The sequence below is a fragment of the Engystomops pustulosus genome, chromosome 1, assembly GCF_040894005.1.
Source record: "Engystomops pustulosus chromosome 1, aEngPut4.maternal, whole genome shotgun sequence".
Taxonomy (NCBI): Eukaryota; Metazoa; Chordata; class Amphibia; order Anura; family Leptodactylidae; genus Engystomops; species Engystomops pustulosus.
Window position 1 is genome coordinate 206,750,559 of NC_092411.1, and position 23,672 is coordinate 206,774,230.

A 23,672-nucleotide genomic window follows, 5' to 3' on the forward strand; every position below is an offset into this window, starting at 1 on the left:
GTACCACTGAAAAGGACAAGTCAACACGTAATAAATAAGCCCTTAACCAGCTCCGTGAACCAAAAAATATAAAAGTTATGTCTCCGAAAAGATGGCAATACGAAAATAAATGAGATTTTCTATATATTAGTTTTTCTTCAGTAAAAGTGTAAAAAATATATAATAAACTGTATAAATAAGATATCACTGTAATCTTAGTAAACTATAGAATAAAGTTAATATGGTATTTTTAGTGTATGGCCAAAAAGTACAAAAAGAAAGGAGACCAAAATTAACAATTTTCTTTTCCTCCAAACATTCAAGAGTTAACGAATGCTCATAAATGCCAATTAAAAGTGCCAATGCAAATCTGCTCTGAATGGCGCAGCTTCCCTTTGATGTCCTGGTGTGTGCCAATATAGCAGGTTACCACCACATATTGGGTATTGTTATACGCGGGAGGGATTGTGTATCAAACTTTGTGGAGCATTTTGGTATTTTATCCACTGAGAATGTGTACATTTTTTGAAAATTCATTTAGCCAAAAAATTTTAAATTTCAAAATTGCACACAGTTTTGTTTTTACCCCTGTAAAACAAGTTATCAAGTATTTTTGCTGTTATGTGTTGAAAAAGTAGAACATTTTCCAAATTTACACAAAATATCTTTTTTTTCATAAATAAACGCAAAACATACCAGCAAAATTTTTCAACTAACATGAAGTACAAAGCGTCACAAGAAAACAATTTCAAAATCACTTTGATATGTTGAAGCGTTCCAAAGTTATAACCACTTACAGTGACACATGTCAGATTTGAAAAAAATCGGCTGTGTTAGGAAGGTGAAAAGTGGCTTTGGCGGTAAGGGGTTAAACAAATGTGAAGAGTGCTCGCAGATTGAGCCCTCTTCATAGAGATATGATGTTTGCTGCATACACCCACCGATAACGCTTGCAATCATGCCTAACCATTTGATTCCGGTGGCATTTAAATGATGGTAGCACATAGATGCTGTCATCTTTGGTTTAATCGTCCCTACCCATGATGTCATTGGGGAGTGACAATCTGTTTCCATTGCACATTGTAATAGATGATATGGTAAATCCTCATGTACTGCCATACTGTCCAACCAAGGGTTAATATATGTCATACTGTATGGCATATACCAGTGATGGCGAACCTTTTAGCGGCCGAGTGCCCAAACTTCAACCCAAAACCTCCATTATTTATTGTGAGGTGCCAACCAAAAATTAAAGCAGTAACTTATTGCTCCCTGTTCAACAACTTTCAATCATATTGGCCTCCTGAGGACAGCAACACGGTAGAAAGATGGAAAATTTTCATCATTTTAGCTTCTTCCAGTGTCCCTCTGTACAGAAAAAATCGAGGGGCCAGCAGGAGGTCCTTCAAAGATAATTTGGCCCTGTCTATACATTCTCCCTCTTCCTACAGTTCCAAGTAGCGAAGTAAATATCAAAATATCACTGAACGCAGCATCTTTTAAGTTGCTTGGAACTGCAGGAAGATTCTTTGAGTCCTGTTTGGTGTGCTGGGGCAATGGCCTGAGTGCCCACAGAAAAGGCTCTGAGTGCCGCCTCTGGCACCCGTGCCATAGGTTCGCCACCACTGGCATATACAGAGGTCGCACTAACATTTTTCCAGAAGGGTAATAATACTCCTCTTACAATTTTTGAGGAGTACGAAATTTTCACTATTAAATGTACAACTCCCAGGCGTATATATAGTGTTAAGAGACGTCTATTAATACAAGGAAAAAGTTACAGCTCCTGTTTTCTGTGCTTAAAAGGGTTTTCCCACAAATTCAAGTTAGGCCCTATACACGGGAGAAGGTCTAATTTGAATTCTCGGGAAAACCCCTTTAGGGAGCATGCACACGTTTTTTATGCGTTTTTGACGCATCCAAAGGCTTCACATGTTGAAGTAACATTGCGTTTTAGCAAATGCAATGGAAACAGAATGTTACATCAACATGTGATCAAGGTTGAAGCCTTTGGAATGCGTCAAAAACGCAACGCATCGTGTGAATGCGCCCTCATATAGCAAGTATGTATTAAACAAGTGGCGCACAACATTTTTATGGTGTGTTCACACATGGCGTTTTCAAACACATCACAACAGCTGAGAAGAGATTTGCCTAATTACATTGCTGTCACTATTGTGTTAACAAAACACATGCATCAATGCAATTTTAATGCATGCGTTTTGTAAACGAAATGTGGACAGCAATATAATTAGGCAAATCTCTTTTCAGCTGTTGTGATGCGTTTGAAAATGTATGTAATAACCTCACCCTTAGGCTACATTCACACTACCATATGGGGGACGTATGTACAACCACAAGCTTGCGGCTGTACATATGTCCCCAATAGATGGCAATGGCCGCACGGAGCTATACCGCTCTGTACACTGGAAAAAGACATGTCTTTCCCCGTGTTTCGGCCAGTACCCAATGCATTTCAATGGAGAGGGCCGGGGTCACCTCCTCCTCCTCCTTTCCATGGTGTAGAACGTACGCCTGCCTGGCTCCGGCCTGGCGGGCATACGTTTGTGTGAATGTAGCCTTATTGTCTACCAAGTGGACTATCGCTGACAGTGGCCCCCAGACCAATCTGGGGCTGATGCTGCTGAAATTTTATTTAATTAAGTTTATGAGGTTTGGGAATATAACTCTTATATATACACACATAGGGGCACATTTAGGGAGTGTAGATCACAGATTGGATCAGTGTCATCAGTGATCTGAATACAGAGACATGCAGAGAGGATGCATACAGCACCTTCCCTGCAGCCTCTCACTGTATACAGGGGCTGCTGTGACAGGAGACTGATAATAATCGGCCCCCTGTCACAGTACACGATCGGGCTGTCACATAGACAGCACGATCGCACACAGATCATGAGCACAGCCCCGTCCACAGATATGCTTCCCCAACCCCTCGCTCAGCTCCACCCCCACCCCTCACTTTGCTCCGCCCCCACTCCTCGCTCGGCTCCTCCATCTCTCACCTATCTCTCGGTGCCCCGCGGGAGAGGCATGGACGGTGAGCAGGAAGTCCCTCCCTGTCCTGCCTCCAGCCACTCAGCGCTGCGATCCTGCAGAGAATATCTTGCAGGATCGCAGCCGGCGCCGTCACTGCTTGGAAGCGGCAGCTCACAGGAAAATCACCAAGTGTATTAATACGCTCGGTGATTTTTTCAGGGAGTAAATCAGCCTCTAAACGCCTCTATGACGCGTGTAGAGGCGTTATCGCGACCTCTGGTCATATATATATATATATATATACACACACCGTATTTTTGGACTATAAGGCGCAGCGGATTATAAGGCGCACCATCAATAAATGGCTGCTAAAACGTCTAGGTTCATATATAAAATGCACTTGATTATAAGGCGCACCTCATTATAAGGATGAATGACCAGCAGGTGGCAGACCTGTGCACAGTTCCAAGCAGTTGTTGTCTGTAAGTACGGTTCATATACAGTATAAGGCGCACTGCACTATAAGGTGCACCTTTGATTTCGGAGAAAATCAAAGGATTTTTTGTGCGCCTTATAGTCCGAAAAATACGGTATATATAAACCCTTGGTTGTACAGTATGGCATATATATATATATATATATATATATATATAAAAGAGCTGCTGGCTTTATGCATTATCCTCTCCTTTGTGGTAGCAGGCCCAGATTGGTCAGAAGACACAGGTGCTCAGCTTCAGGGGTCAGGAGTTTTTTGCATTGGAGAACAGGGAGCTGCTTTTAAAGGTGACACTGAGTTTTCCTTATCCCACTTTTTGTTCATACCTTTTTCACACTAGTCACTCTAGGGCAGTGATGGCGAACCTTTTGGAGATAGAGTGCCCAAACTTCAACCAAAACCCAATTATATGTCGAAAAGTGGCAACATGACAACTTAAGCAGTAACTTATCGATCCATGATCTTTCACAGGTTTCAATCATATTGGCGTCCTGATTTCACCAATATAATAGAAATTTGATGAAGAAATTTGGATTGTAGCTTCCCTCCAGCGTCCCCTGAAAAGGAAGAATCCGGGTCTCCAGAGCAGGAGCTCCAAAAATAATCTGTCTCTATCCACACCTTCTCGTTCCTCCTGTAGCCCTGGTAGCCAAAGATGTCACTTTAAACTGGTGCTGAGCATGGCATGTCCTGAACTGCATTGGACCACAGGACAAGGCCTTGAGTCCTGTCTGGCAAACACTGTGTTGGGGTGATTGCCTGGGTGGCCACAAAAAGGGCTCTGAGTGCCACCTCTGGCACCCGTGCCATGGGTTTGCCACCACTGCTCTAGGGCTACATGCACATATTTTTGGACAGTGTATTTCAATAGGCTCACAGATGGCCTTGTGAGTGAATTGAATGCCCTAGCCACAAATTTAGGAGCAGGTTCAATTCCAGGCCTTGTTTGTGACTCAGGCAGTGCTTTTCTGAGGATAGCGGACCTCACCTGCTTACCACTGTTTGCACCATGATATTGCAAGCAGATTTATTAATGCTTTTTTAATCAGAGGAGTAGCTACAGGGGGGCAGCGGGAGCATATGCTACCGGCCCCAGTTCTTTCAGGGGCCCACTGAGGAGCACTGCCTCTCAGGGCCAGATCTACAGTGGCGCATTTGTAATACTAGCGCCTTGTGTATCCATCTCTGGTAACACCATCCGAGAGAGGAATAGTCAGCTCATAAATATATAGATGAGCTCCGAAACCCAGCAGCAGGAGGAAGATACCACTGTAGAGGAGAGAGGTAGTGTGTGTTAGCGAACGAGTCGACTCCCATCAGTGATCCGATGGCTCAATTAACCCCACCCCAACCGCCTTCCCATGCCACCTTTTAACCCTATACAATTGGGTTAAAAGTGGAGTGGGGTGATTGACTGGCCTGTGGCTCCCTATTATATATTTAATAGGGAGCCGCTCAGGAGCCAGTAGAGCTGGCTCTTCTTAGTGAGCGGAGCCTAAAGAGCCAGCTCACTAAGTAGAGCCCGAATTCCCATCACTAGAGAGAGGGGGAGGCAAACAAGTGGCTCTGGCCAATCCCGCTTTGCTTGTAGGTAGAGGCAGGACCAGGGTCGGCTCCAGGTTTCACTAGGCCCCTTTACTGTGAACTCACGTGGCAGCATTAAAACAGTCTCCTGTTCCCTAAAATATTCTCTAGTTTAACATCCTAAACAGCCCCCCCTATGGTTCTCTTATATAAAGCTCCCCTCTCCCCATGAATTTTTTTATGCACAGTCTTATGTGGGCCCCCAAGCACATGCCAAATGTGTTTTGTGGGCATTACTTCTTATTCTACGGCGCAGTAGGATACCCAGCCCACTGCTAGTGGATATTCCACTGCAGTTGACGCACACACATACCCAGCCGCCACATTCACATATTATAGCCAGGGTTTTTGGGACACAACTGTGGGTGGCTCAGGTCTGGATGACCTGACATTATCAGGTGTCAGGCTCCAGGCGATCTTTCACTCATGGGTGCACTGTCTTGCATCCTTTTTAAATGTTTTTACCTTTGCTCTATGGATGTTTGTTCTATGTTCATGTTGGTTACTTAAATAAAATTTTTGTCTTTTGGCTACATGACACATGCCTCTTTGTTATTATACTAAATTTCACATGTGGACATCTGAAATAAAATCAAACTTTTTTGAACAATCAAAATCACTACTTTCGCACAAACTCCAGTCCAGAGCAAGCATTGTCAAGGGGTTACTTGTATTTGAGACTTATTGTGACTTTCCTGACAAACGTAAAAAAAAAACGCCAACACTCGCCGGTCTTATCAGTAAGGGTGCTGTCAGACATTAGCGTTTTGAAACAGAATAAAAGCACAGGGGCAGGACTTGGCCCTATTGTATAAGTGTTTCCAGTGAAACGTATGCAATTGTTAACCAGCCCTGATGTCTTGCATTCATACAAGAAGCAGCTGCAGTGTGGAGAATGAGGTTTTGCAGCAGCTATGGACGTTAGTTATAATGTTCTGTAGCATCTGAAATGTGGATTATGAGGTTCTGCGGCAGCTATGGGTGTGGATTATGAGGTTCTGCAGCAGCTATGGGTGTGGATTCTGAGGTTTCAATTGAAATTGCATGATTTAAATAAAACACACTGGGTGATGGTTACTGATCACATGTGTTTCAATGGAAAGCCATACGTGATCTGGCCAATGTCCGCTCCCGAATACAGATGCAGGTTAAAACTGCATCATAATCCGTTATGAGGTGGCACTTTTTTGTTTTTTTATTTCTATTTTTTACTCCCCACATTCAAAAATCTATATCTTTTTTATTTTTACACGTAAAGAGCTCTGTGAGGGTTTGTTTTCTGCGTTACAAATTGCACTTCATAATGATGGTATTGAATATTCCTTGCCATGTACTGGGAAGCGGGAAAAAAAATTCCAAATGCAGTGAAAATTGTGAAAAAACGCTCTTGTGGGCTTGTTTTTTTTTACGGCTTTCACTGTACAGGTGTTTCCAGAGAAACGCATGCGATCAGCTTATCAATCACATGCATTTCCCTCAAAACTTTTTTGCGGCATTTACCATGCAGGTCCAGTAAGGATTCTGTTTTATTATACAAAGTGTTACAGATGCGTTGATACCAAGTTTGTGCAGTTTTTTTTTGCGTATTTTAGTTTTTTATACTTTATTAAGTGTATGGGAATGTTATTTTAGGGGCTTATATGTTTATTTTACTTCAAATCTAATACACTGCTCTAACAATACTTATACATAGTAGAGCAGTGTCAACTGGCATGTTCACACATCCCGAAGGGATCGGATTGCCTGGATCATATGGAATATTGGTATACCTTGGCAAGAAACCCACTTGGGTGGACTGCCCCCCTCCCCCATGGTAAACCCCTAGCTATGCCTCTGTATTTAATATATTCTTTTCTCTTTATTATTGTGCACATTAGTGACAGACTCTGGCAAATACCTTTTATAGCAATAAATATACATTGTTCAGATGCATGGTTGGTTTGTATTGTGAATAACTATGCACCATTCCAGGCCCAGGGCATTCAAAACATACTTAAAGGGGTATTCCAGGAATATAAACATCTGACACAAAAACCCATGATGATATAAGTAAATGAATACAACAATACTCAATGTCATTAGTCACAAAACAAAGCTTAAATAATTTGATTTTATGATTTACAAAGTTTATGGCCTCCCTAAAGTAGGTGGTTATCACTAAGATGGCCGACACTGGAAACTACAAGTTCCATGATCCTTTAGTTCTCAGTAACTCCTCCTACCACTTATGCTCTGCTAACAGTGATGATATAACAGACTTTCATTACCATAGTAATGATGTGTAACTGCCATCACCATAATACTGACCATACTGAATGCACTGCAACTAACCGACTACAGCCAAACATAGTGGTGATCACATGACCTGCCCAGGCAGGTTCAGGCCATGTGATGTGGACATGTGACCAGCAGCCATCTTCTGTCCTGCAACGGACCGCGCGGAGGAAATTAACGGACTGATTAAAGGGCTAGTAGCATTTTAATTCTCCATCACAGTCTGTCACCTGCATTTTCTGCTAAGGGGAGCAAAATTTTAAATAACAACTAATTACATATTAGCTTATATTTTGAGTGCCCATTTGTATATGAATTATGCTGATTCCTGGAATACCCCTTTAAGAATATTTATTAATTTGTCATCATTGGCCATTCCCATTGTATGTGCCGTTTTACATTCCTGGCCCCTCCTTTCCTCTCCTTGATTGGCTTACATGTCTCTTCAGTATCTTATACTTCAGACATTTCTTCATTCCTAAACTCACACAATCTGCTATACTTCTGCCCTTACCACACTATTTGCCGTTACAAGTTTAAAGGAAACCTACCACTTAGAATGGTCGGTGTAAGCAGTAAATACCGAGCACCAGCTCAGGGTGAGCTGGTGCTAGTACTTACTTTCGTTAGTGTTATAAACCGCGGTTTTAAAACTTTTTAAACTCTAGAACAGAAGAGGCTTCGGCGCTGCGCGCGACCGTGCGCGCGCAACGTCTCCGTCATTTCCTATGTAGGTGCGCGCACGATAGTGCGCACGCAGCACCGAAGCCTGTTCTGCTCTAGAGTTTAAAAACGAAACGAAAGTAAGTACCGGCACCAGCTCATCCTGAGCTGGTGCTCGGTATTTACGGCTTATACCGACCATTCTAAGTGGTAGGTTTCCTTTAAGTGAGGTCAGTATATGTATGGAGTTGTGCAGATTCAACGTATTTTGGATCAGTCAGTTTGTAGTTTCATTTGTTTTAAGTTCTGTATAACTTTCTCTTTGTGAGGCAAGTACTATTAGTTACTTTCCATTTGAAAATGAGCTTCAACCAAACATGATGCATTCAGCCCATTAAGTATCCTTCCCTATATCTATGCTACCCATATTTACATTTTATATGCTTTATGGCCCTATTTATTTTTTATATGCATGCATATTTAGCCAGCAGATTAAGTGTCTGGGGAGTTATCTTTATGAGGATACCCATCCCTATTTTTGCATTGAAGATTTGTATGTGGGTTGGATCTGTATGTATTTGTAAATAGTTTTTAATTTATAATTTATGAAATTAAAATGTATCAGAAGTGATATTATTGATCAGACATTTTTGGACGTGTGAATACCTAACATGGTTTAATGTAAATTCTGCCAACTGGTTTCCTTTAAAGGGGTTTTCCATATATCACAGAGGTGGTAAATAAAAATGTTTACTTACCCAGTCCCAGCTCCTGCATCACTGATATTGCTTCCTAAAAGAACTAGTGACATCAATGGGCTACTATGGGGTCTATACATATGAGCATACATGGTGTGAATATGCTGTTTGTGTATATATGATCTATTTATGGTGTGTGGATATGCACACCCACACAATGTATATATAAAGATCTCTAATATTAAATTGTGTTCATATGGTGAATGTTTTTACATGAATATGTAATTTTTTTTTTTTTTTTTTATATAAAAGGTGAAGGGGCCCTCCCTGCAGAAGTCTGGTATGGAGGCCAGTCTCTCCTAGTCACGCCCCTTGATTTTATCCTTTAAAAAAAGTGGCTTCAATTTGTGGTTTCAATTAAACTATATGGCATCTGCAAAAGTGACAAATTCTGGACCTGCAGGTTTTTAGATACGAACCATCTAGCAAACAAATTATAAGCAGAGTAGCAGAAGTTTGATGTGCTTGTGTACTAGAATCAACTCTAAAAGATTAGATCTTTGACTGTAGTAGAGGCCTTTAACTCATTAAAAAGATTTCCCCATATAGTGCAATAGTTTTAAATAATTTTTCTAAAAGACACAAAACATTTTAACAAAAGAAAATGTGTTTATTTACACAGTCATCAGAATCTATGATGCAATAAAATAATATATACACCAATACATCGTCCAAGGTTCTTGACAATGTGCTCAAAAACAAAGGAATAAATTGGATCACTTTTTAATAAAATGCCAAACGTTAACTGCAAAAGAAAGAGACATAAATAAAACCACTCCATTGATGATTTGTTGTAGAAAAGAACACAATTACAACATAAGAAATTAAATTAGGTTCTAAAGGAGGAGATTTCGCATTTGGAAATCACACCGGATGCACCAATACATTAACTGAATTTGCCATTTTGAATTTGTCCATGGAAGAAAGGAAGTTCTTAGAAATACAGTAGCTCAGGCTGAAATGAAACCGCTGGCAGTGTGAAAAGATGTTAGTGTGAATGGCCATATCTGTAGAAGTCTCTGGGTATTTCGCCAAGATTGCAGAAGGAATATGAACCAATTACAACCATCTGAATTATTCCATCTACAAAAACCCTGGAATGTACATATAGTCCACTGAAAACATGGTGTGAATTGTAGTTCACTGTCTGTCAAGGATCCTTCTAAATTAATTGATCTGAAATAACCATTTTTAAAATTTGGGAAAATTTGTTGACCACCAGTAAGAGGCCCATTAAAAGTCAACTCCCAATCCAAAATATACAAAATAGACCTATTGTATAACGATTGGAGTATTAACCCTTCCGATGCCACAGGTTGCAATTATAAGAGAGTGGCAACATGGATATCGCCCTTCCTTGTTACAATCATCTCTCCCGGTGACCTCATTGGGGAGCAGCGATCGCTTCCCATGACAGCCTTGGGTCTGTCATTTGTTAATCTGCCAATTTTGTGTAAACCGATAACAGTATTTGTTTACCTATAGTAAACAGAATGCAGCTTTTTGTGTTCAATAGCACAACAACATATGAAAGCTGCACTATGTTAGGTTTCTATGACCAGCAAAACCTGTGTGTCGGGTAATTTTTACATTATACACACTGACCTTCAGGGGACACTGGATCTGATTTCCCTGGTAACGGTGCCTGCAAGAACACACAAAAAAAGAAAGCCCTAAATAAATTTTTCATGCATTCCTACAAAAATTTTACATTTTACAGCTTCAATATTAATATGGGATCATAGAAGAAAATCTGTGTACAAAAGTTGGGTTAAAGTTTTTAGAACCGTTTGCACTGATCTCTAGTCAAAAGGATAATCTCATGTGGGCATTGACCCTTTTAATGAATTCACCTGTGTGTATGTGTATATATACACACACACACTTCTCAAATTTGATGTGTTTGAAAACAATTTACCTGTGTGAAGATAATTTCCCATAAATATAGCCATATTGTCCCTTAGAAACAAGATAGTTGTTCTGGAATAAGACCATCACTGCTGGTGTGATTGCAAAGAAACAAATAGTGTTTGCATATGAAATCGCCAAGAGATACACCAAGTCCAACAGCTGTCCTGTGGTAATAAAGGCTGAATCCAGGTGGTACCACAGGCATTAACAGCACATGTGTGGCCACCGCTGCCAGAGTGTGGTGGTGGTGGTTATATCTAGGGACAGCCATCTTGTTTCTAAGGGAAATGATGGCCACACTTATGGGAAATGGTCTTCAATGGTGATCACTGTCATCTTATCACAGTCTCTGCATGTCGCTTCTGATAATATGCTATACTAGACCATTGCTGCGCTAAATTTTTTGATCCTATGAAACTGTGCAACCAGTTTCAAGCGCAAATATTTTATCCATCCAAAAATGCACTGATCTCATTTGAAGACATTGATGAATAAAAAGGAATGCTGGTAAAATACAATAGGAAATAATAGGAAAAACTCACGGCTTGGACTATGGCAGCAGCAGCTTCTTCACCGCAGCAGAAAGGGCTATCATTAACCAAAACATTTTTACTATGGAGGGGAAAAGTGGGAGAGAATAAAATAGAATGAAAATGTTTTCATTTTGCACAATTGCTAAAATGTGTTATTTACCAAGAATCTAGATTAGTGAGGTCACACACACCCTGCCCAGTCCTTCTGCCATATGCACTTGTGCAGTACATTTGGAAGCTGGCACAGCGATGTGTTTGGTCACACCTGTAGCCATCTGACAAAACAAAACACCGACCTGGATGGCTGCAAGTTGCCGATTCACAGTGAGGCAGAAGATAACCACCAAAAATAAAGGGACTCCAATGGGTATTTACCAACTAAACCCACAAAAGGAGTATTATCCTTATGATGATAATCCAATGCATCAGATACTACAAACACGGTGATGCGTGATGCGTGTTTTACTTATGCAATACTTTGTGGCATACTCCACAAAGTATTGATCACAGTAGGAAAATTTGGGTTTGGAATCAATAATTACAACTCTTGTTTCATGTGAACACTTCTAACGTGCATTAGATCTTCAGTTGTGCCCTTGCTACAGGAGTTTAGGCCGAACAGACGGGAGCATTAAATACTTTTATAACTCTAAAGACATACATAATTCTTACCATACTATATCACCACAATCTGTCTTCTTACGAACCATGTTTTGCCAAAATTCATGAGTTTCCTTGATAATTTCAATTGCAAAGGCCTAAGGGAATATCACATAAAGATAAATAGAACGTAATGTATTTGTTCCCATAAATGTTATTGTAAAAGTTATAGCAACAGCTTCTATCAGAGTAAGACATATTGGGGAGTAGTCTTAAAGGGACCTCATTTTCACTAAAGAGGTTGCAGAAGACCATCAGACCCGCATTGCAAATATGCCTTTCTGCATTTCAATGGGGGCTGAGGAGTTTGCGGCACAGACAAGTCAAATGTTTTTTGAAACGCATCCAAACCAAAGCCCAACCCCTGGGATTAAACAGAGGATTCTGTCAGGATGCAAGGCAAGTTAAAACACACAAATATCTTGTAATGCAAATGCTCAGAGAAGGCAGCAAGGCATATTTTCAATGTAGGTGTGATGGGCTTCCCTTTAATAACCCTTGGTCCAGCACTATGCACTGGAATAAAATCTATGTCAGGTGGTGCCAGGTGTAGATTTTAGCTATAACCTCTACCAGGCTATAGTAAATTTGGCTGACCAGGGTGTCCATGGTTTAAGGGAAATCTACTATCAAAACCAGGGACTCTTAGATCCAGGCACTATGACTGTGGTAATCTTCTTATATTTGTTATCCAAAGATTCCTTCCTTCTAAAATCAACTTTTAAAATTATGCTAATGAGTCAGAGGGCCTCTAAGCATGTTAATAGAGCCCCTGTACTGCAGCTTCACAGTGTGCAAGGAGCACTGCCCCCCCACCACCATGTACTGAAACATCCTGTGTTACAGTAAAATGACATCAAGAAGAGGGAGGGGGAGGGGGATTAAATTTCATTTAAGAGGTAGAATACCAAAAAAAGTCACTACTGCCTGGCTGTGATTTTCTCCTTTCATGCCTTGTGCCCTTTTTGCCATTTAACAATTCAAAAGTAATGTCTGATTTATATCATATTTCATTTCTTTTTACGTTTTCAGTTGTAAGCTTTTTCAATGTCCATTGACGGTTTTTGTCTTCAACAACAAGATACTAATATTTTTTTAACCACATTTCTATTTTTTTTTCAAAAGCAATCATTAGTGCCAACAAGCGGTGACCCCACCTGATCTTTCAACTGCCCATTAAACCCAAACTGGTTTTCAGGTTTTCCATCTGGGACTTTATAGGTTTTAAGCCATTCCACAGTAGCCTCAAGGTAGCCAGGTTTGTACTTTTTGACATCATCAATATCTGCAACATGAGAAATAGTAGAGTCTGATAATCCCAGGAAACAAACAACAAAATCCATTGCCTATTACTGTAAGAGGAGGATCTCAGCAAGACTGCTAAATCTGCTTTTATAAAAAGAGCATTATTATTCAGAAAGCCCTCCCCCACTGCAATCCTAACACTTCTTTGGAGCAGGATGCTGTACTGATGCAATGTGAGGTCAAGCAAGGTCGAGTCACTAAAAGCTAAACAATAGGTTCAAACAAAATGAAAAGATAAAGCCTGTCGCAACACTTTAACAAATGGGAGTTTAAAAAAAAATATACAAAATAAAAAAAATTGTGTCCTTTCTGTATACAAAAAATATAATATAATAATACACATATATATTATATATACATTATACATACACAAAGTTAAATGGTGTAACATACATAAGCATTTTTTTTAATTTTTACTGTAAATACAGGAAACAAATATTGGTTGTCACATTTAAGTTGTCTGAATAAATGCTAGCAGTGTAATAAGTTTGATAAGGTTGCCAAAACATGACAATACACATTTATTAAAGAAAATAACAGAAGCCTATCCATTCCAACGGGGTTCCATGCACAGAAGGGTAGCTTCCATCATGCTTTCATTATTTATAGCAGAAAAAGCGATGCAGGCTGCTATTCGTTATGGGGCCGCATACATGTAAACTGCATAAAGCAAAAGTAGTCATTTTTAATGATTAGCTACCATTGAATTTGTCGGCTTCAGGATCTTCAATATTGATTGCAATAATCTTCCAGTCCATTTCTCCTTCATCTATCAAAGCTAGAACTCCAAGCGGTTTCACTTGAATTACTTCTCCCCTAGAGCAAACCTGCAACACATGAGGCTTCCTATTAAATGTTTATTACTGAATATTTTTTTAATTTGATCATACAATCTTTCTTTGGCAAGCAAATAACCATTTTCTATAACTACCAGTGTTCAAGGACAAGCAAGACTTAATGAATATACTGTAGCATTTTGTAACAAAGAGGAATAAAAATGCACAAGGTCTTGAATTTGCCCATGATAAATAGCAGTACCCTGCAATCTCCGCGTGGTGCTCATTCCAAAACGCATGCATTTCAGTGGAAGCGCATAAGCGTTCTGTCCAAGCACATCTTTGTTGCATTAAAAAATAATAATTAATTATTATTTATATAGCGCACACAGATTACACTGCCCTGCACAAAGCATGTCAAATCAGTCCCAGTCCCCAAATGGGGCTCACAATCTAAACATCCTAACAGTATGTTTTAGAGAGTGGGAGGAAACCGGAAGACCCAGAGGAAACACACGCAAATACAGAGAACATACAAACTCTTTGCAGATGTTGACCTGGGTGGGATTTGAACCCAGGACCCCAGTGCTGCAAGGCAGAAGTGCTACCCACTCAGCCACCATGCTGCCCAAACTGCAAATGAAACGTGACGTGTCAATGCAGGCTAATCATCATCCTTCCATCAGATTGTCGCTAGAAGCAATGTGTGGAACTGGGAGTAGTAGTTTAGGTGATAATGGGCACTGAGGGCACAAACTGTAAGATGGGTTTACATGCAATCGACAAAAGGCACCCAGTGTTTTGAATTGTGCACGTGCAAAACTGGATGCTGGTTACATAGGACATGCGTTTCAATTGAAACGCAGATGCGATTGAGCCAAGCCCCGTCTGATCTTTCTTTGCACTAAAGTCAATTTGTAAAACTACAGCAATTTGGCATGTTCTTTTGGTATGGTTAACAAAAAAAAAACATCAATTGTTAATCAATGGAGATTATATTATTACTGAAAAAAGTGATCATACATTGTTCTCTAATTTTGAACTCCAGTGTATGTATGTGTTATATATATTACTTTTAGCCAATGCTAGGAAAACATTTAAAAGGAGTGCCTTTTGAATAAAACATGCACACATATGGTAAAAGCACTGTACAAGGTAAGACATCAAAATATTGCTTCGGTCCTATTCCAACAGCTAACCCTTAACATTTTCAAAGCACAATTTAGTGGATGGGATTTAAACATGGCAGCAGGAACTCATTTGTGCAGCAGGAGAATTTCATCTTTATACAAATAAATAACGTGTTAACGTTTTGCTATCTTTAACCCAACCCCCTGTTGCAGGAAAGATGTGGCTAAAAACCTGCAAAAAAAAAAAAAAAAAAGTATTTATGTATATAATAATATCATTTATGGATCACCTTAGAGCCAATTTCACAGACATCAATGGGATCATTATCTCCGCAGCATTTCATATCCTTGTCTTTATGGTTAGGATCTTCCCAGGTCTGTCAAACAGAGAAGGGGAAAAAAGTTCATTCAGATTTCAAAAAAAGCTCAAATGAAAGATTTGGGATGTTGCTAAAAAACTTGTAACTTTAAATAATAACAAAAATGTTTTTCAATCTTGAAACTCTTTGGAGGAAGTTTTTTTTACCTGAGGTAAAGCCCCGTAGTTCCATATGTATCCCTTGTGAGGAAAGATATTTGACACATAACGAAGTTTTCCTTTTTTTATATCCTGTTTTATTGGATTTAAAGGCTCTTTTGTTGCAATCTAAAAGAAAAGTGAACACAACCATTGTCAAGAAAACAGTCATACAATAAGTACATTTCTTAAATTTGAATCTTTAAGAGCAGTTTAAATCACACAGTAAAACATCAAGTGTGGGGCACTTTATAAGCTGATCCATCTTAAAATGAGCATTATGGTGAATGGAGGGTGTGGCAACGTCTACTGGTGAATCCATTTTTCTTCTCGGTTGGCTAAAAATGCCCATTGCAACCCCCTTTCATAACAACTGACACACTTTTCAGAAAAAAGAAAACCGGTCCACACTCCTGTGCACAATCTTATATGCAAATTAACTACTAACAAAATAAATTCTCCAAAATAAAGTTTACACGTAAGGTAAACACAGAATAAGCAAGTTACCTCCATTTTCGCATTTGTCCATCGTGGCACTTCAACTACCATATTAAAAATGTTCTGAAAAAAACATATATAATCACAGATATTTAAAAGCATTGTAAAACCAAAAGTAGTGAGTTGACTTCAATGTTAACTGGACAGGTTACAGTGTCCCTCATAGGCAAAGACAATTTAAACCAGTAGCTACTTATCCAAAAGAGCAACATTATAAATTCAACTATTAGACTTAAATTGAACTAAAAATATGACTGAACTAAATATTTAGCCTGATAACATAGAAAAAGAGAGTGTGGTCTACAAGCATAAGGATATATTTGACAAATCAAATGAAATTAAAGGGGTTTTCCCACGAAAAAAAGTTAGGCCCTATCCATAGGATAGGGCCTAACATGCTGCTCAGTGGGGGTGTCAGTGCTGAGACCAACACAGATCACGAAAACAAGGGGTCTGTCGGACCTAGTGGCTCCCTCGGACTAATGATGCAGACAGCCATGCATGACCGTTCTTCTCCATTAATCTCTATGCAGCTGATGGAAATTGCTGAGAGATGAGTGGTCCAACGGAGGTACGTGGGACCCCATAGGATGCCTTGTTTTCTTGATCTGTGGGGGTCTCAGGAACTGCCCAAGGAGCTCAGTGATAGAATTGTGTCAAGGCACAGATCTGACAAAGGTTACAAAAGAATTTCTGCAGTGGCCTCCTTAATCCTTAAATGGAAAAAGTTTGGGATGACCCCAACTCTTCCTTGACCTGGCCTTCCAGCCAAACTAAGCAATCATGGGAGAAGAGCCGTGGTGAGAAGAACCCCAAGATCGCTGTGGCTGCATGTCAACCATCACTGCAGCCTTCACCAGTTGGGGCTTTATGGAAGAGTATGCCCACAGAAGCCTCTCCTCAGTGCAAGACATATGAAAGCACACAAAGTTGGCAAAAAAAATACATTACGGACTTCCAGACTACGAAAAATAAGATTCTCTAGTCTGATGAGATGAAGATTAAAAGTTTTTAGTGTTAATTCTAAGTGGTATGTGTGGAGAAAATCCGGTACTGCTCATCATCTGCCAAATATAATCACAACAGTGACACATGATGGTGACAGAATTATGTTATGGGGTGTTTTTAAGCTGCAGGGACAGGACAACTGGTTGCAGAAGTAAAGATTAAGGCGGTCAAGTATAGAGATATCCTAGATGAAAACCTCTTCCAGAGTGCATTGGACAACTCTGACCATTTTGTCTAGCCCAGCCCGAGCCCTGACCTAAACCCCAATCTCTGGAAAGACTTGAAAATGGCTTCCACCAACATTCACCATCCAATACTGAACAAAGGGTCTAAAAACTTATGACCACGATATTTCAGTTTTTCTTGTTTAATAAATTAGCAAAAATATCTACTTTTTTTCTGTCAAGATGGGTTCAGGAGTGTACATTAATGGGCAAAAAGATAATTTTATCTTATCAATTGGCTTAAATGAAACAGTGAAAAAAGTAAAAGGGGTCTGAATAAGTCATAGTCATAGTAGTCCAACCTTTAAGAATTAAATAAATGTTTTATTCCCATAACCTGTGAAATTTTTTCTCTCCAGAAAGGCATCCAGGCCTCTCTTGAACATGTACATAGAGTCCGCCATAACAACCTCCTGCGGCAGAGAGTTCCACAGTCTCACTGCTCTTACAGTAAAGAACCTTTGTCTATGTTGATGGTAGAATCGCCTCTTCTCTAGGTGTAGAGGATGCCCCCTTGTCCTGGTCACAGGCCGAGGTATAAAAAGATCTTTGGAGAGATCCTTGTACTGTCCGTTCAGGTATTTGTACATTGTAATGAGGTCTCCCCTCAGTCGTCTTTTTTCTAAACTGAATAATCCCAAATTTTGTAATCTGTCAGTGTATTCTAATCCCCCCATTCCCCTAATAATCCTGGTTGCTCTCCTCTGCACTCGTTCCAGCTCTACTATATCCTTTTTATACACTGGTGCCCAAAACTGTACACAATATTCCATGGGTGGTCTGACCAGCGATTTGTATAAGGGCAAAACTATGTCTTTATCATGAGAATCTATTCCTCTCTTGATACATCCCATAATTTTATTTGCTTTAGCAGCAGCCGCCTGGCTCTGGTCACTAAAATTAAGTTTACCATCCACCAATACCCCCAAGTCCTTTTCAGCTCCAGTTTTACCAAGTAATTGACCATTTAGAACATAATTAGACTTTTTGTTTCCATGGCCCAAGTGCATAACTTTACATTTATCTACATTAAATCTCATCAACCATTTCTCTGCCCACTCCTCAAGCTTCCACAAATCCCTCTGTAATGCTAAACTATCGACCTCAGTATTTATTACTTTACACAGCTTAGTATCATCTGCAAATATTGAAACTTGACTGTGTAAACCCACTACAAGGTCATTAATAAAAATATTAAAAAGAAGTGGCCCCAATACTGACCCCTGTGGCACTCCACTAGTAACCTCAACCCAATCTGAGAATGTGCCATTAATGACGACCCCCTGTTTTCTATCACTAAGCCAATTACTTACCCAAATACACAGATTTTCTCCTATTCCCAGCAGTCTCATTTTATATACCAACCTTTTATGTGGCACCTTTCCGTGCACACTGTATGTTAGCTTGCTATAATACTACCTGTCTATTCAAGAAGTTCTATGAATATGTATTTCCTCTAACAGCCTGGTTTCCAAAGCAGGATTTGTGCTACATAAAATTATGATTTTCTTTGTGCAGTTTAAACATACACATACTCAGGTTTAACTAAGGAACAAAGTTGTATAGGAGAGACAGAATAGGTAAAATAAGTATCTGCATCAACACGGTGTACAATTAGTACATCAATTACCTTGGACAAATAAGACTTGGGTTTTTTTGCTGGCACATCTTGGTCCTAAGAGTAAATAAGTAAAATTGCCTTCAGTAATCAAAATACAATTCTCTAAATAGATTAAACAAAGAAAATCACAGTTTTTTCATGGCACAAGACACGATCAATTGAATTTGATAGGAAATGGATATGTGTGACGCTTGATAATTGATGTGGAAAATATCTCAATGACAAGAGAATTTCACACACTATGATTGAGGTCTGGTGCAGTCACCCAATGCAGTCATCAAGTGAATATGAAAAATTCCTGCCGAAATAATTTTAACCAACGAGCTGGAAGAAACTCTGGTGAGAATGTACATTAGTTTTCAGTTTAAGATGGAAAAAAAAAAAATCTTCATGTTATTACTTAGAGCAGTGTTAAAAGCATAATTGTGCTTTAAAGCATGAAAAAACCTTTGAAGCCAATTTTTTTTATTTCAGAAATAACTAGTGCAATTGATAACAGTAACATTTGTTTTACACCTTAAAGGAGTTCTCCAGGCCCCTATTCACAGGATAGGAGCTAACTTGTTGATCAGTGGGAATCTTAGTGATGGGACCCATAAGGATCACAAAAGAGTGGAGTCCATTGTACTTTTCCTAAACAGACAAACCGGTCACACCCCAGCAATCATCATGTTAGCCACTATACCTAGATACGTGTTAATTCGAAGTGACTGGACAAGCACTTTAAAGGAAATAGGTTCTGTGTCCCATGTTTTGCTTCTTTTCTCTCCAGCAGCAAAACAAGTTTCTCAAAGTCTGCTCAAGTTCATGCACAGCAGAGAGATTACGGCCACCTGCACACGAACGTCCTTATCGAAATTCACCAATTTGCTGGTCTGATCCACAGACAGAGAAGAGTAGGAGTCCTTGCATCATATTGTCCCCGTCTGCCACCCAAACAACAACACTAGAAAGCTAATGGATAACTAACATTAGATTACCCGTCATGGTGCCTGGATCTGTGAGTAAGTGTCCCTGGTTTATCATCATGGATTGGAATGGTAGATCTTCTTTAAATTGCATTTTTAAAGCATTATTGCAATACGGAAAGACGAAAATTTCTACCCACAGCATCTAAATAAAGGTTGGTCTGTACCTCATCAGTTCTTGGATATAGTGGGATGTCATGAAAGGGTGAGATGAATTTACCATCTTCAGTTTCTGTGAAGCATACAGAAAACAGAACATTAAAACATCCTCTATTTTGCTTCCAGATTAAAAAAAAAAAAACTAACATTATCTGCTTGGTTAACATGAACTACCAGCAATTGTGAACAGTTTTCTATACTCAGGCAATACCAACACCTATCTTGGGGTTGTTTTATGCTTGGACAGGGCATTTGCTTACTGCTGTGTCTAAAATGTAGGCTTTTTTTACTCTTGAGAGGGCTGGAGAATTATGGGCTCCCTATGTTAGGCCTCGCCATTTCCTATGAACATAAGCAGGGTGAACGGTGCTAACCCACCAATGTCAGAAGGCGCCATAAGCAGCAACAGACGGCAACTGCAAAATGCAAACGTTTGTGTGCATGAGGCCTTATGCTTAACTCTTTTCATGTTAGATACAACATTATAGTTCTCTAACCACTAACCTCTATATACAGAAACTGCAAAAATTATGTGATATTGATGGGCACAGACAGCAGAATACTTACGAGGCCTGTGATCACGTGCAGCCACTGGCTACAAATAGAATGGTGGTGAGGAGCCACAGCACTGGACCAGAAGTGAGGAGAAAAACAAGTAGAAATTAGCTAATGCTGTGGGTATTTCCACAAAACAAGTTAGGTCCCCATCAATGATGACCCTCACCGATCACCAAGTTAGGCCCTACCCTGTTTCATTAAAAACCACCATTAAAGACAGGAAATATTATCAGTCCTTTTTGATTATCTGGGCTACCTAAAACATTTTAATTAAAAACCTAAATATTTTTTTGAAAAGGAGTTTACTATATTGAGGATTTGGAGACTCCAGTATCCCTGGCTGCTTTTTATGGAGGAAAATCAAACACTGGGTTGCCCAAGTACTGATAAACTGTATGTATATTTATCAGCAGTTATCAGAGAATTCTTCCTAGTGGTTAGGGCCGTTTCACACAAAGCATGGTCGGCGCATTTTCACTAGTTAGGCTTTCTGTTGCTGAAAACTGTCATTTTCAAGATAGTGGTCCATGATGATAGACTTCACCAATGTCAGATGCCACCAGGGCTGTGGAGTAGGCAAACAAAACTTCTGATCCACATCCCTGTGTAGCCATTCCTTCCCAGTGCCTTTGTCCTCTGATCTGTATTGAAGAAGCTCCTCTACTGAGTATGTATATATACTGTAGTATGTATGACATGCAGAATGCATTCATCTCAACTAAGAGCCTAGAAGAGGATCCAAAATCTGAAGCCAACATGCGGCCTGCACCCCCGAGGCACCAATGAGCGCTTATACAACTGATGGAAGCGTTGATTTGTGCATGAGGCCAAGTAGTGAAGAGTACAGCTGAGAAGTCCTCACCACTCCTGGGTCCTCTCCTGCCGCTCCACTCTGTGTCTCGGACTAGATTTCTTTTTCGGGCAGAACCTGAGGGCCAAGGCCCCTTACTAGTGACTGACGTATACAGCTAGCCTCAAACATGCAGCTTGTGCAGGCTGAAAAATCTGGCCCGTAACCTGACAACCGGAAGTGAACTGACATGTAGTACAGAGGTTATTGGGGTAATCAGCATTTGCGCGTGATAAACCCCAGGATGACGGCATAATGTGAACAGGCCTCTGTCAGGTGGATAGTGGACCTGTTATACAGCTGGTGGCTTATAGGTACGACATGTGTTTTCATCACACAATAGATGGGGTCTGTAGATAACAATGAGAAAGACAAAGAACAGGCAAAAACGTCTTTGGTCCATTTTCCATAATTAAACAGTACACACTGTGGCACCACTTGTGGGGGGTTTTTTACAGTTTGAGAAAGTTTTTGGGCTGATTAGTAACTGTAACTCCGAGAAATAAGTAATTACGTGCAGTCACCGATAAACCACCACTTTATTCAGGCCAAAACAGGATAAATGAGAGGGGCCGGACACCACAGAAACGCAGTTTCGCAGTGAATGCACTTTCTGAAGCCTGTGCATTCTGCGCGCCCATCGTCCTGGGGCGGGTCCGGCACCTCTCATTTATCTGGTATTGGCCAGAATAAAGAAGTAGTGTTTAATGGGTGAGTGCCAGGGACTCCCTTATTTCTTTGACTTGCGTATTGTTTTTGACTAATGGGTTGTGCACCCTGATCCACACAAAATAAAGGCATTTATTCCCTTGACCTTCCGTTTATTGACATAGGGGTGGTCTCTATCTTTTTGACCATCCTTAACCGCACAGCAAACCTCCTAGTGCCATGCTAGACTGTAACCCGCCGTATTCTGCCAAGGTCATGGGCAGCGCTGCTGGGAGACCCCATTGAGTCGCGTCTTTCCTGTCACAGAGAGCGCCACAGCTGTGACAAGGTCACCGGAGAGGGCGGCCAGGCGCACACAGGTCCCTGGCTCCGCACCGCGCTATGGGAGGCATCACTTCACTTGTAGCCGCCGCCAGGTCCACGTGTTGTGACAGGAGGGGGGAGGTCCAAGGTGAAATGACAGCAGCGCGCCCGGCTTCTGGGAGAGAACACCCCTCTCCAGCCCTGCTCCTACTTACTGAAGTACAGCCGGTACTCGGCAGTGTTGGGCCGGCCCCGCTCCTCGGTGCTGTAACGGTTCATGCTGAGCCAGCGGCGGCACGCTACAGGCCTTCCGGGACTAAACACCAACGCGGCTCGCTGGAGCCTGAGCAAGCCGCCGCGCCATACACCGCTCATGTTTTATCCCCTCCTCTGACAGCGAGGCACAGCCCCTACAAGTATACGAGGGCGAGCCGACACTGCCATCTACACGCCTGACAAGGGCAGGGCAGCGAGACCTCCTATCCAGAACATGGCCGCTGGGAAAACAAAGCGCCTAATAGAAAATGGCTGACCAGACGCTGACAGCTGCAATGAGCTGCGGCCGCCATCATGCCGGGGGCCCGGTGTCTGTGATGCACATAGACCAGGCACAGGAAAGCCGCGCACATGTGAGGCAGAGCTATGTAACAGTGGTGATAGAATATAATGGTGTTATCAGGAGGGGACTAGAGACCTGTCTGCTGTTATTCCATGCACGTTATCACATATCATCAGAGGAAGGCGCCAGGTGCTGGCAAAACAAAACCTCTGGTGCACCCAGAACCTAATTTCCATGAGGGTAAAATTGAATTTTCTGCAAGGGTGCGTTCACATGTCAGAAGAAGTAACTTCTCTCAATGATATGTTCTCACCTGCTATCACAATGTTGTTACCTGTGGGGTGATTTGGGAGCTGGTAGACTGGCATTAAAGGGGTATTCCAGGAATTGGCATAATTCATATACAAATGGGTACTCAAAATATAAGCTAATGTGTAATTAGTTGTTATTTAAAATTTTGCTCCCCTTAGCAGAAAATGCAGGTGACATCGACTGTAATGAAGAATTAAAATGCTACTGGCCCTTTAATCAGTCCGTTAATGTCCTCCACACGGAGCAGACACAGGACAGTAGATGGCCGCTGGTCACATGTCCACATCACATGACCTGCACCTGCCTGGGCAGGTCATGTGATCACCACCACGCTTGGCTGTAGTCGGTTGGTTGCAG

The 23,672-nt window shown here is 40.8% G+C and overlaps 1 protein-coding gene across 3 annotated transcripts; it reads right to left on the minus strand.

Moving 5' to 3' along the window:
• Positions 1-9,343: 9,343 nt before the first annotated feature.
• Positions 9,344-22,928, minus strand: PPA2 (inorganic pyrophosphatase 2). 3 transcript variants are annotated; one of them, XM_072118929.1, is made up of 12 exons: positions 22,660-22,928; positions 20,073-20,137; positions 18,947-18,991; positions 16,094-16,147; positions 15,596-15,715; positions 15,360-15,446; positions 13,864-13,990; positions 13,016-13,143; positions 11,871-11,956; positions 11,208-11,277; positions 10,360-10,399; positions 9,344-9,499 (listed from the first exon to the last, which is right to left on the minus strand). In XM_072118929.1, exons 1-12 carry the CDS (start codon positions 22,817-22,819, stop codon positions 9,471-9,473), a joined length of 1,011 nt encoding a protein of 336 aa, XP_071975030.1. In that variant the 5' UTR covers positions 22,820-22,928; the 3' UTR covers positions 9,344-9,470. The 3 variants fall into 3 exon arrangements, with proteins under 3 accessions (XP_071975030.1, XP_071975048.1, XP_071975038.1); XM_072118947.1 differs by lacking the exon at positions 22,660-22,928 and adding an exon at positions 22,380-22,612; XM_072118937.1 differs by lacking the exon at positions 22,660-22,928 and adding an exon at positions 22,350-22,611.
• Positions 22,929-23,672: the final 744 nt, after the last annotated feature.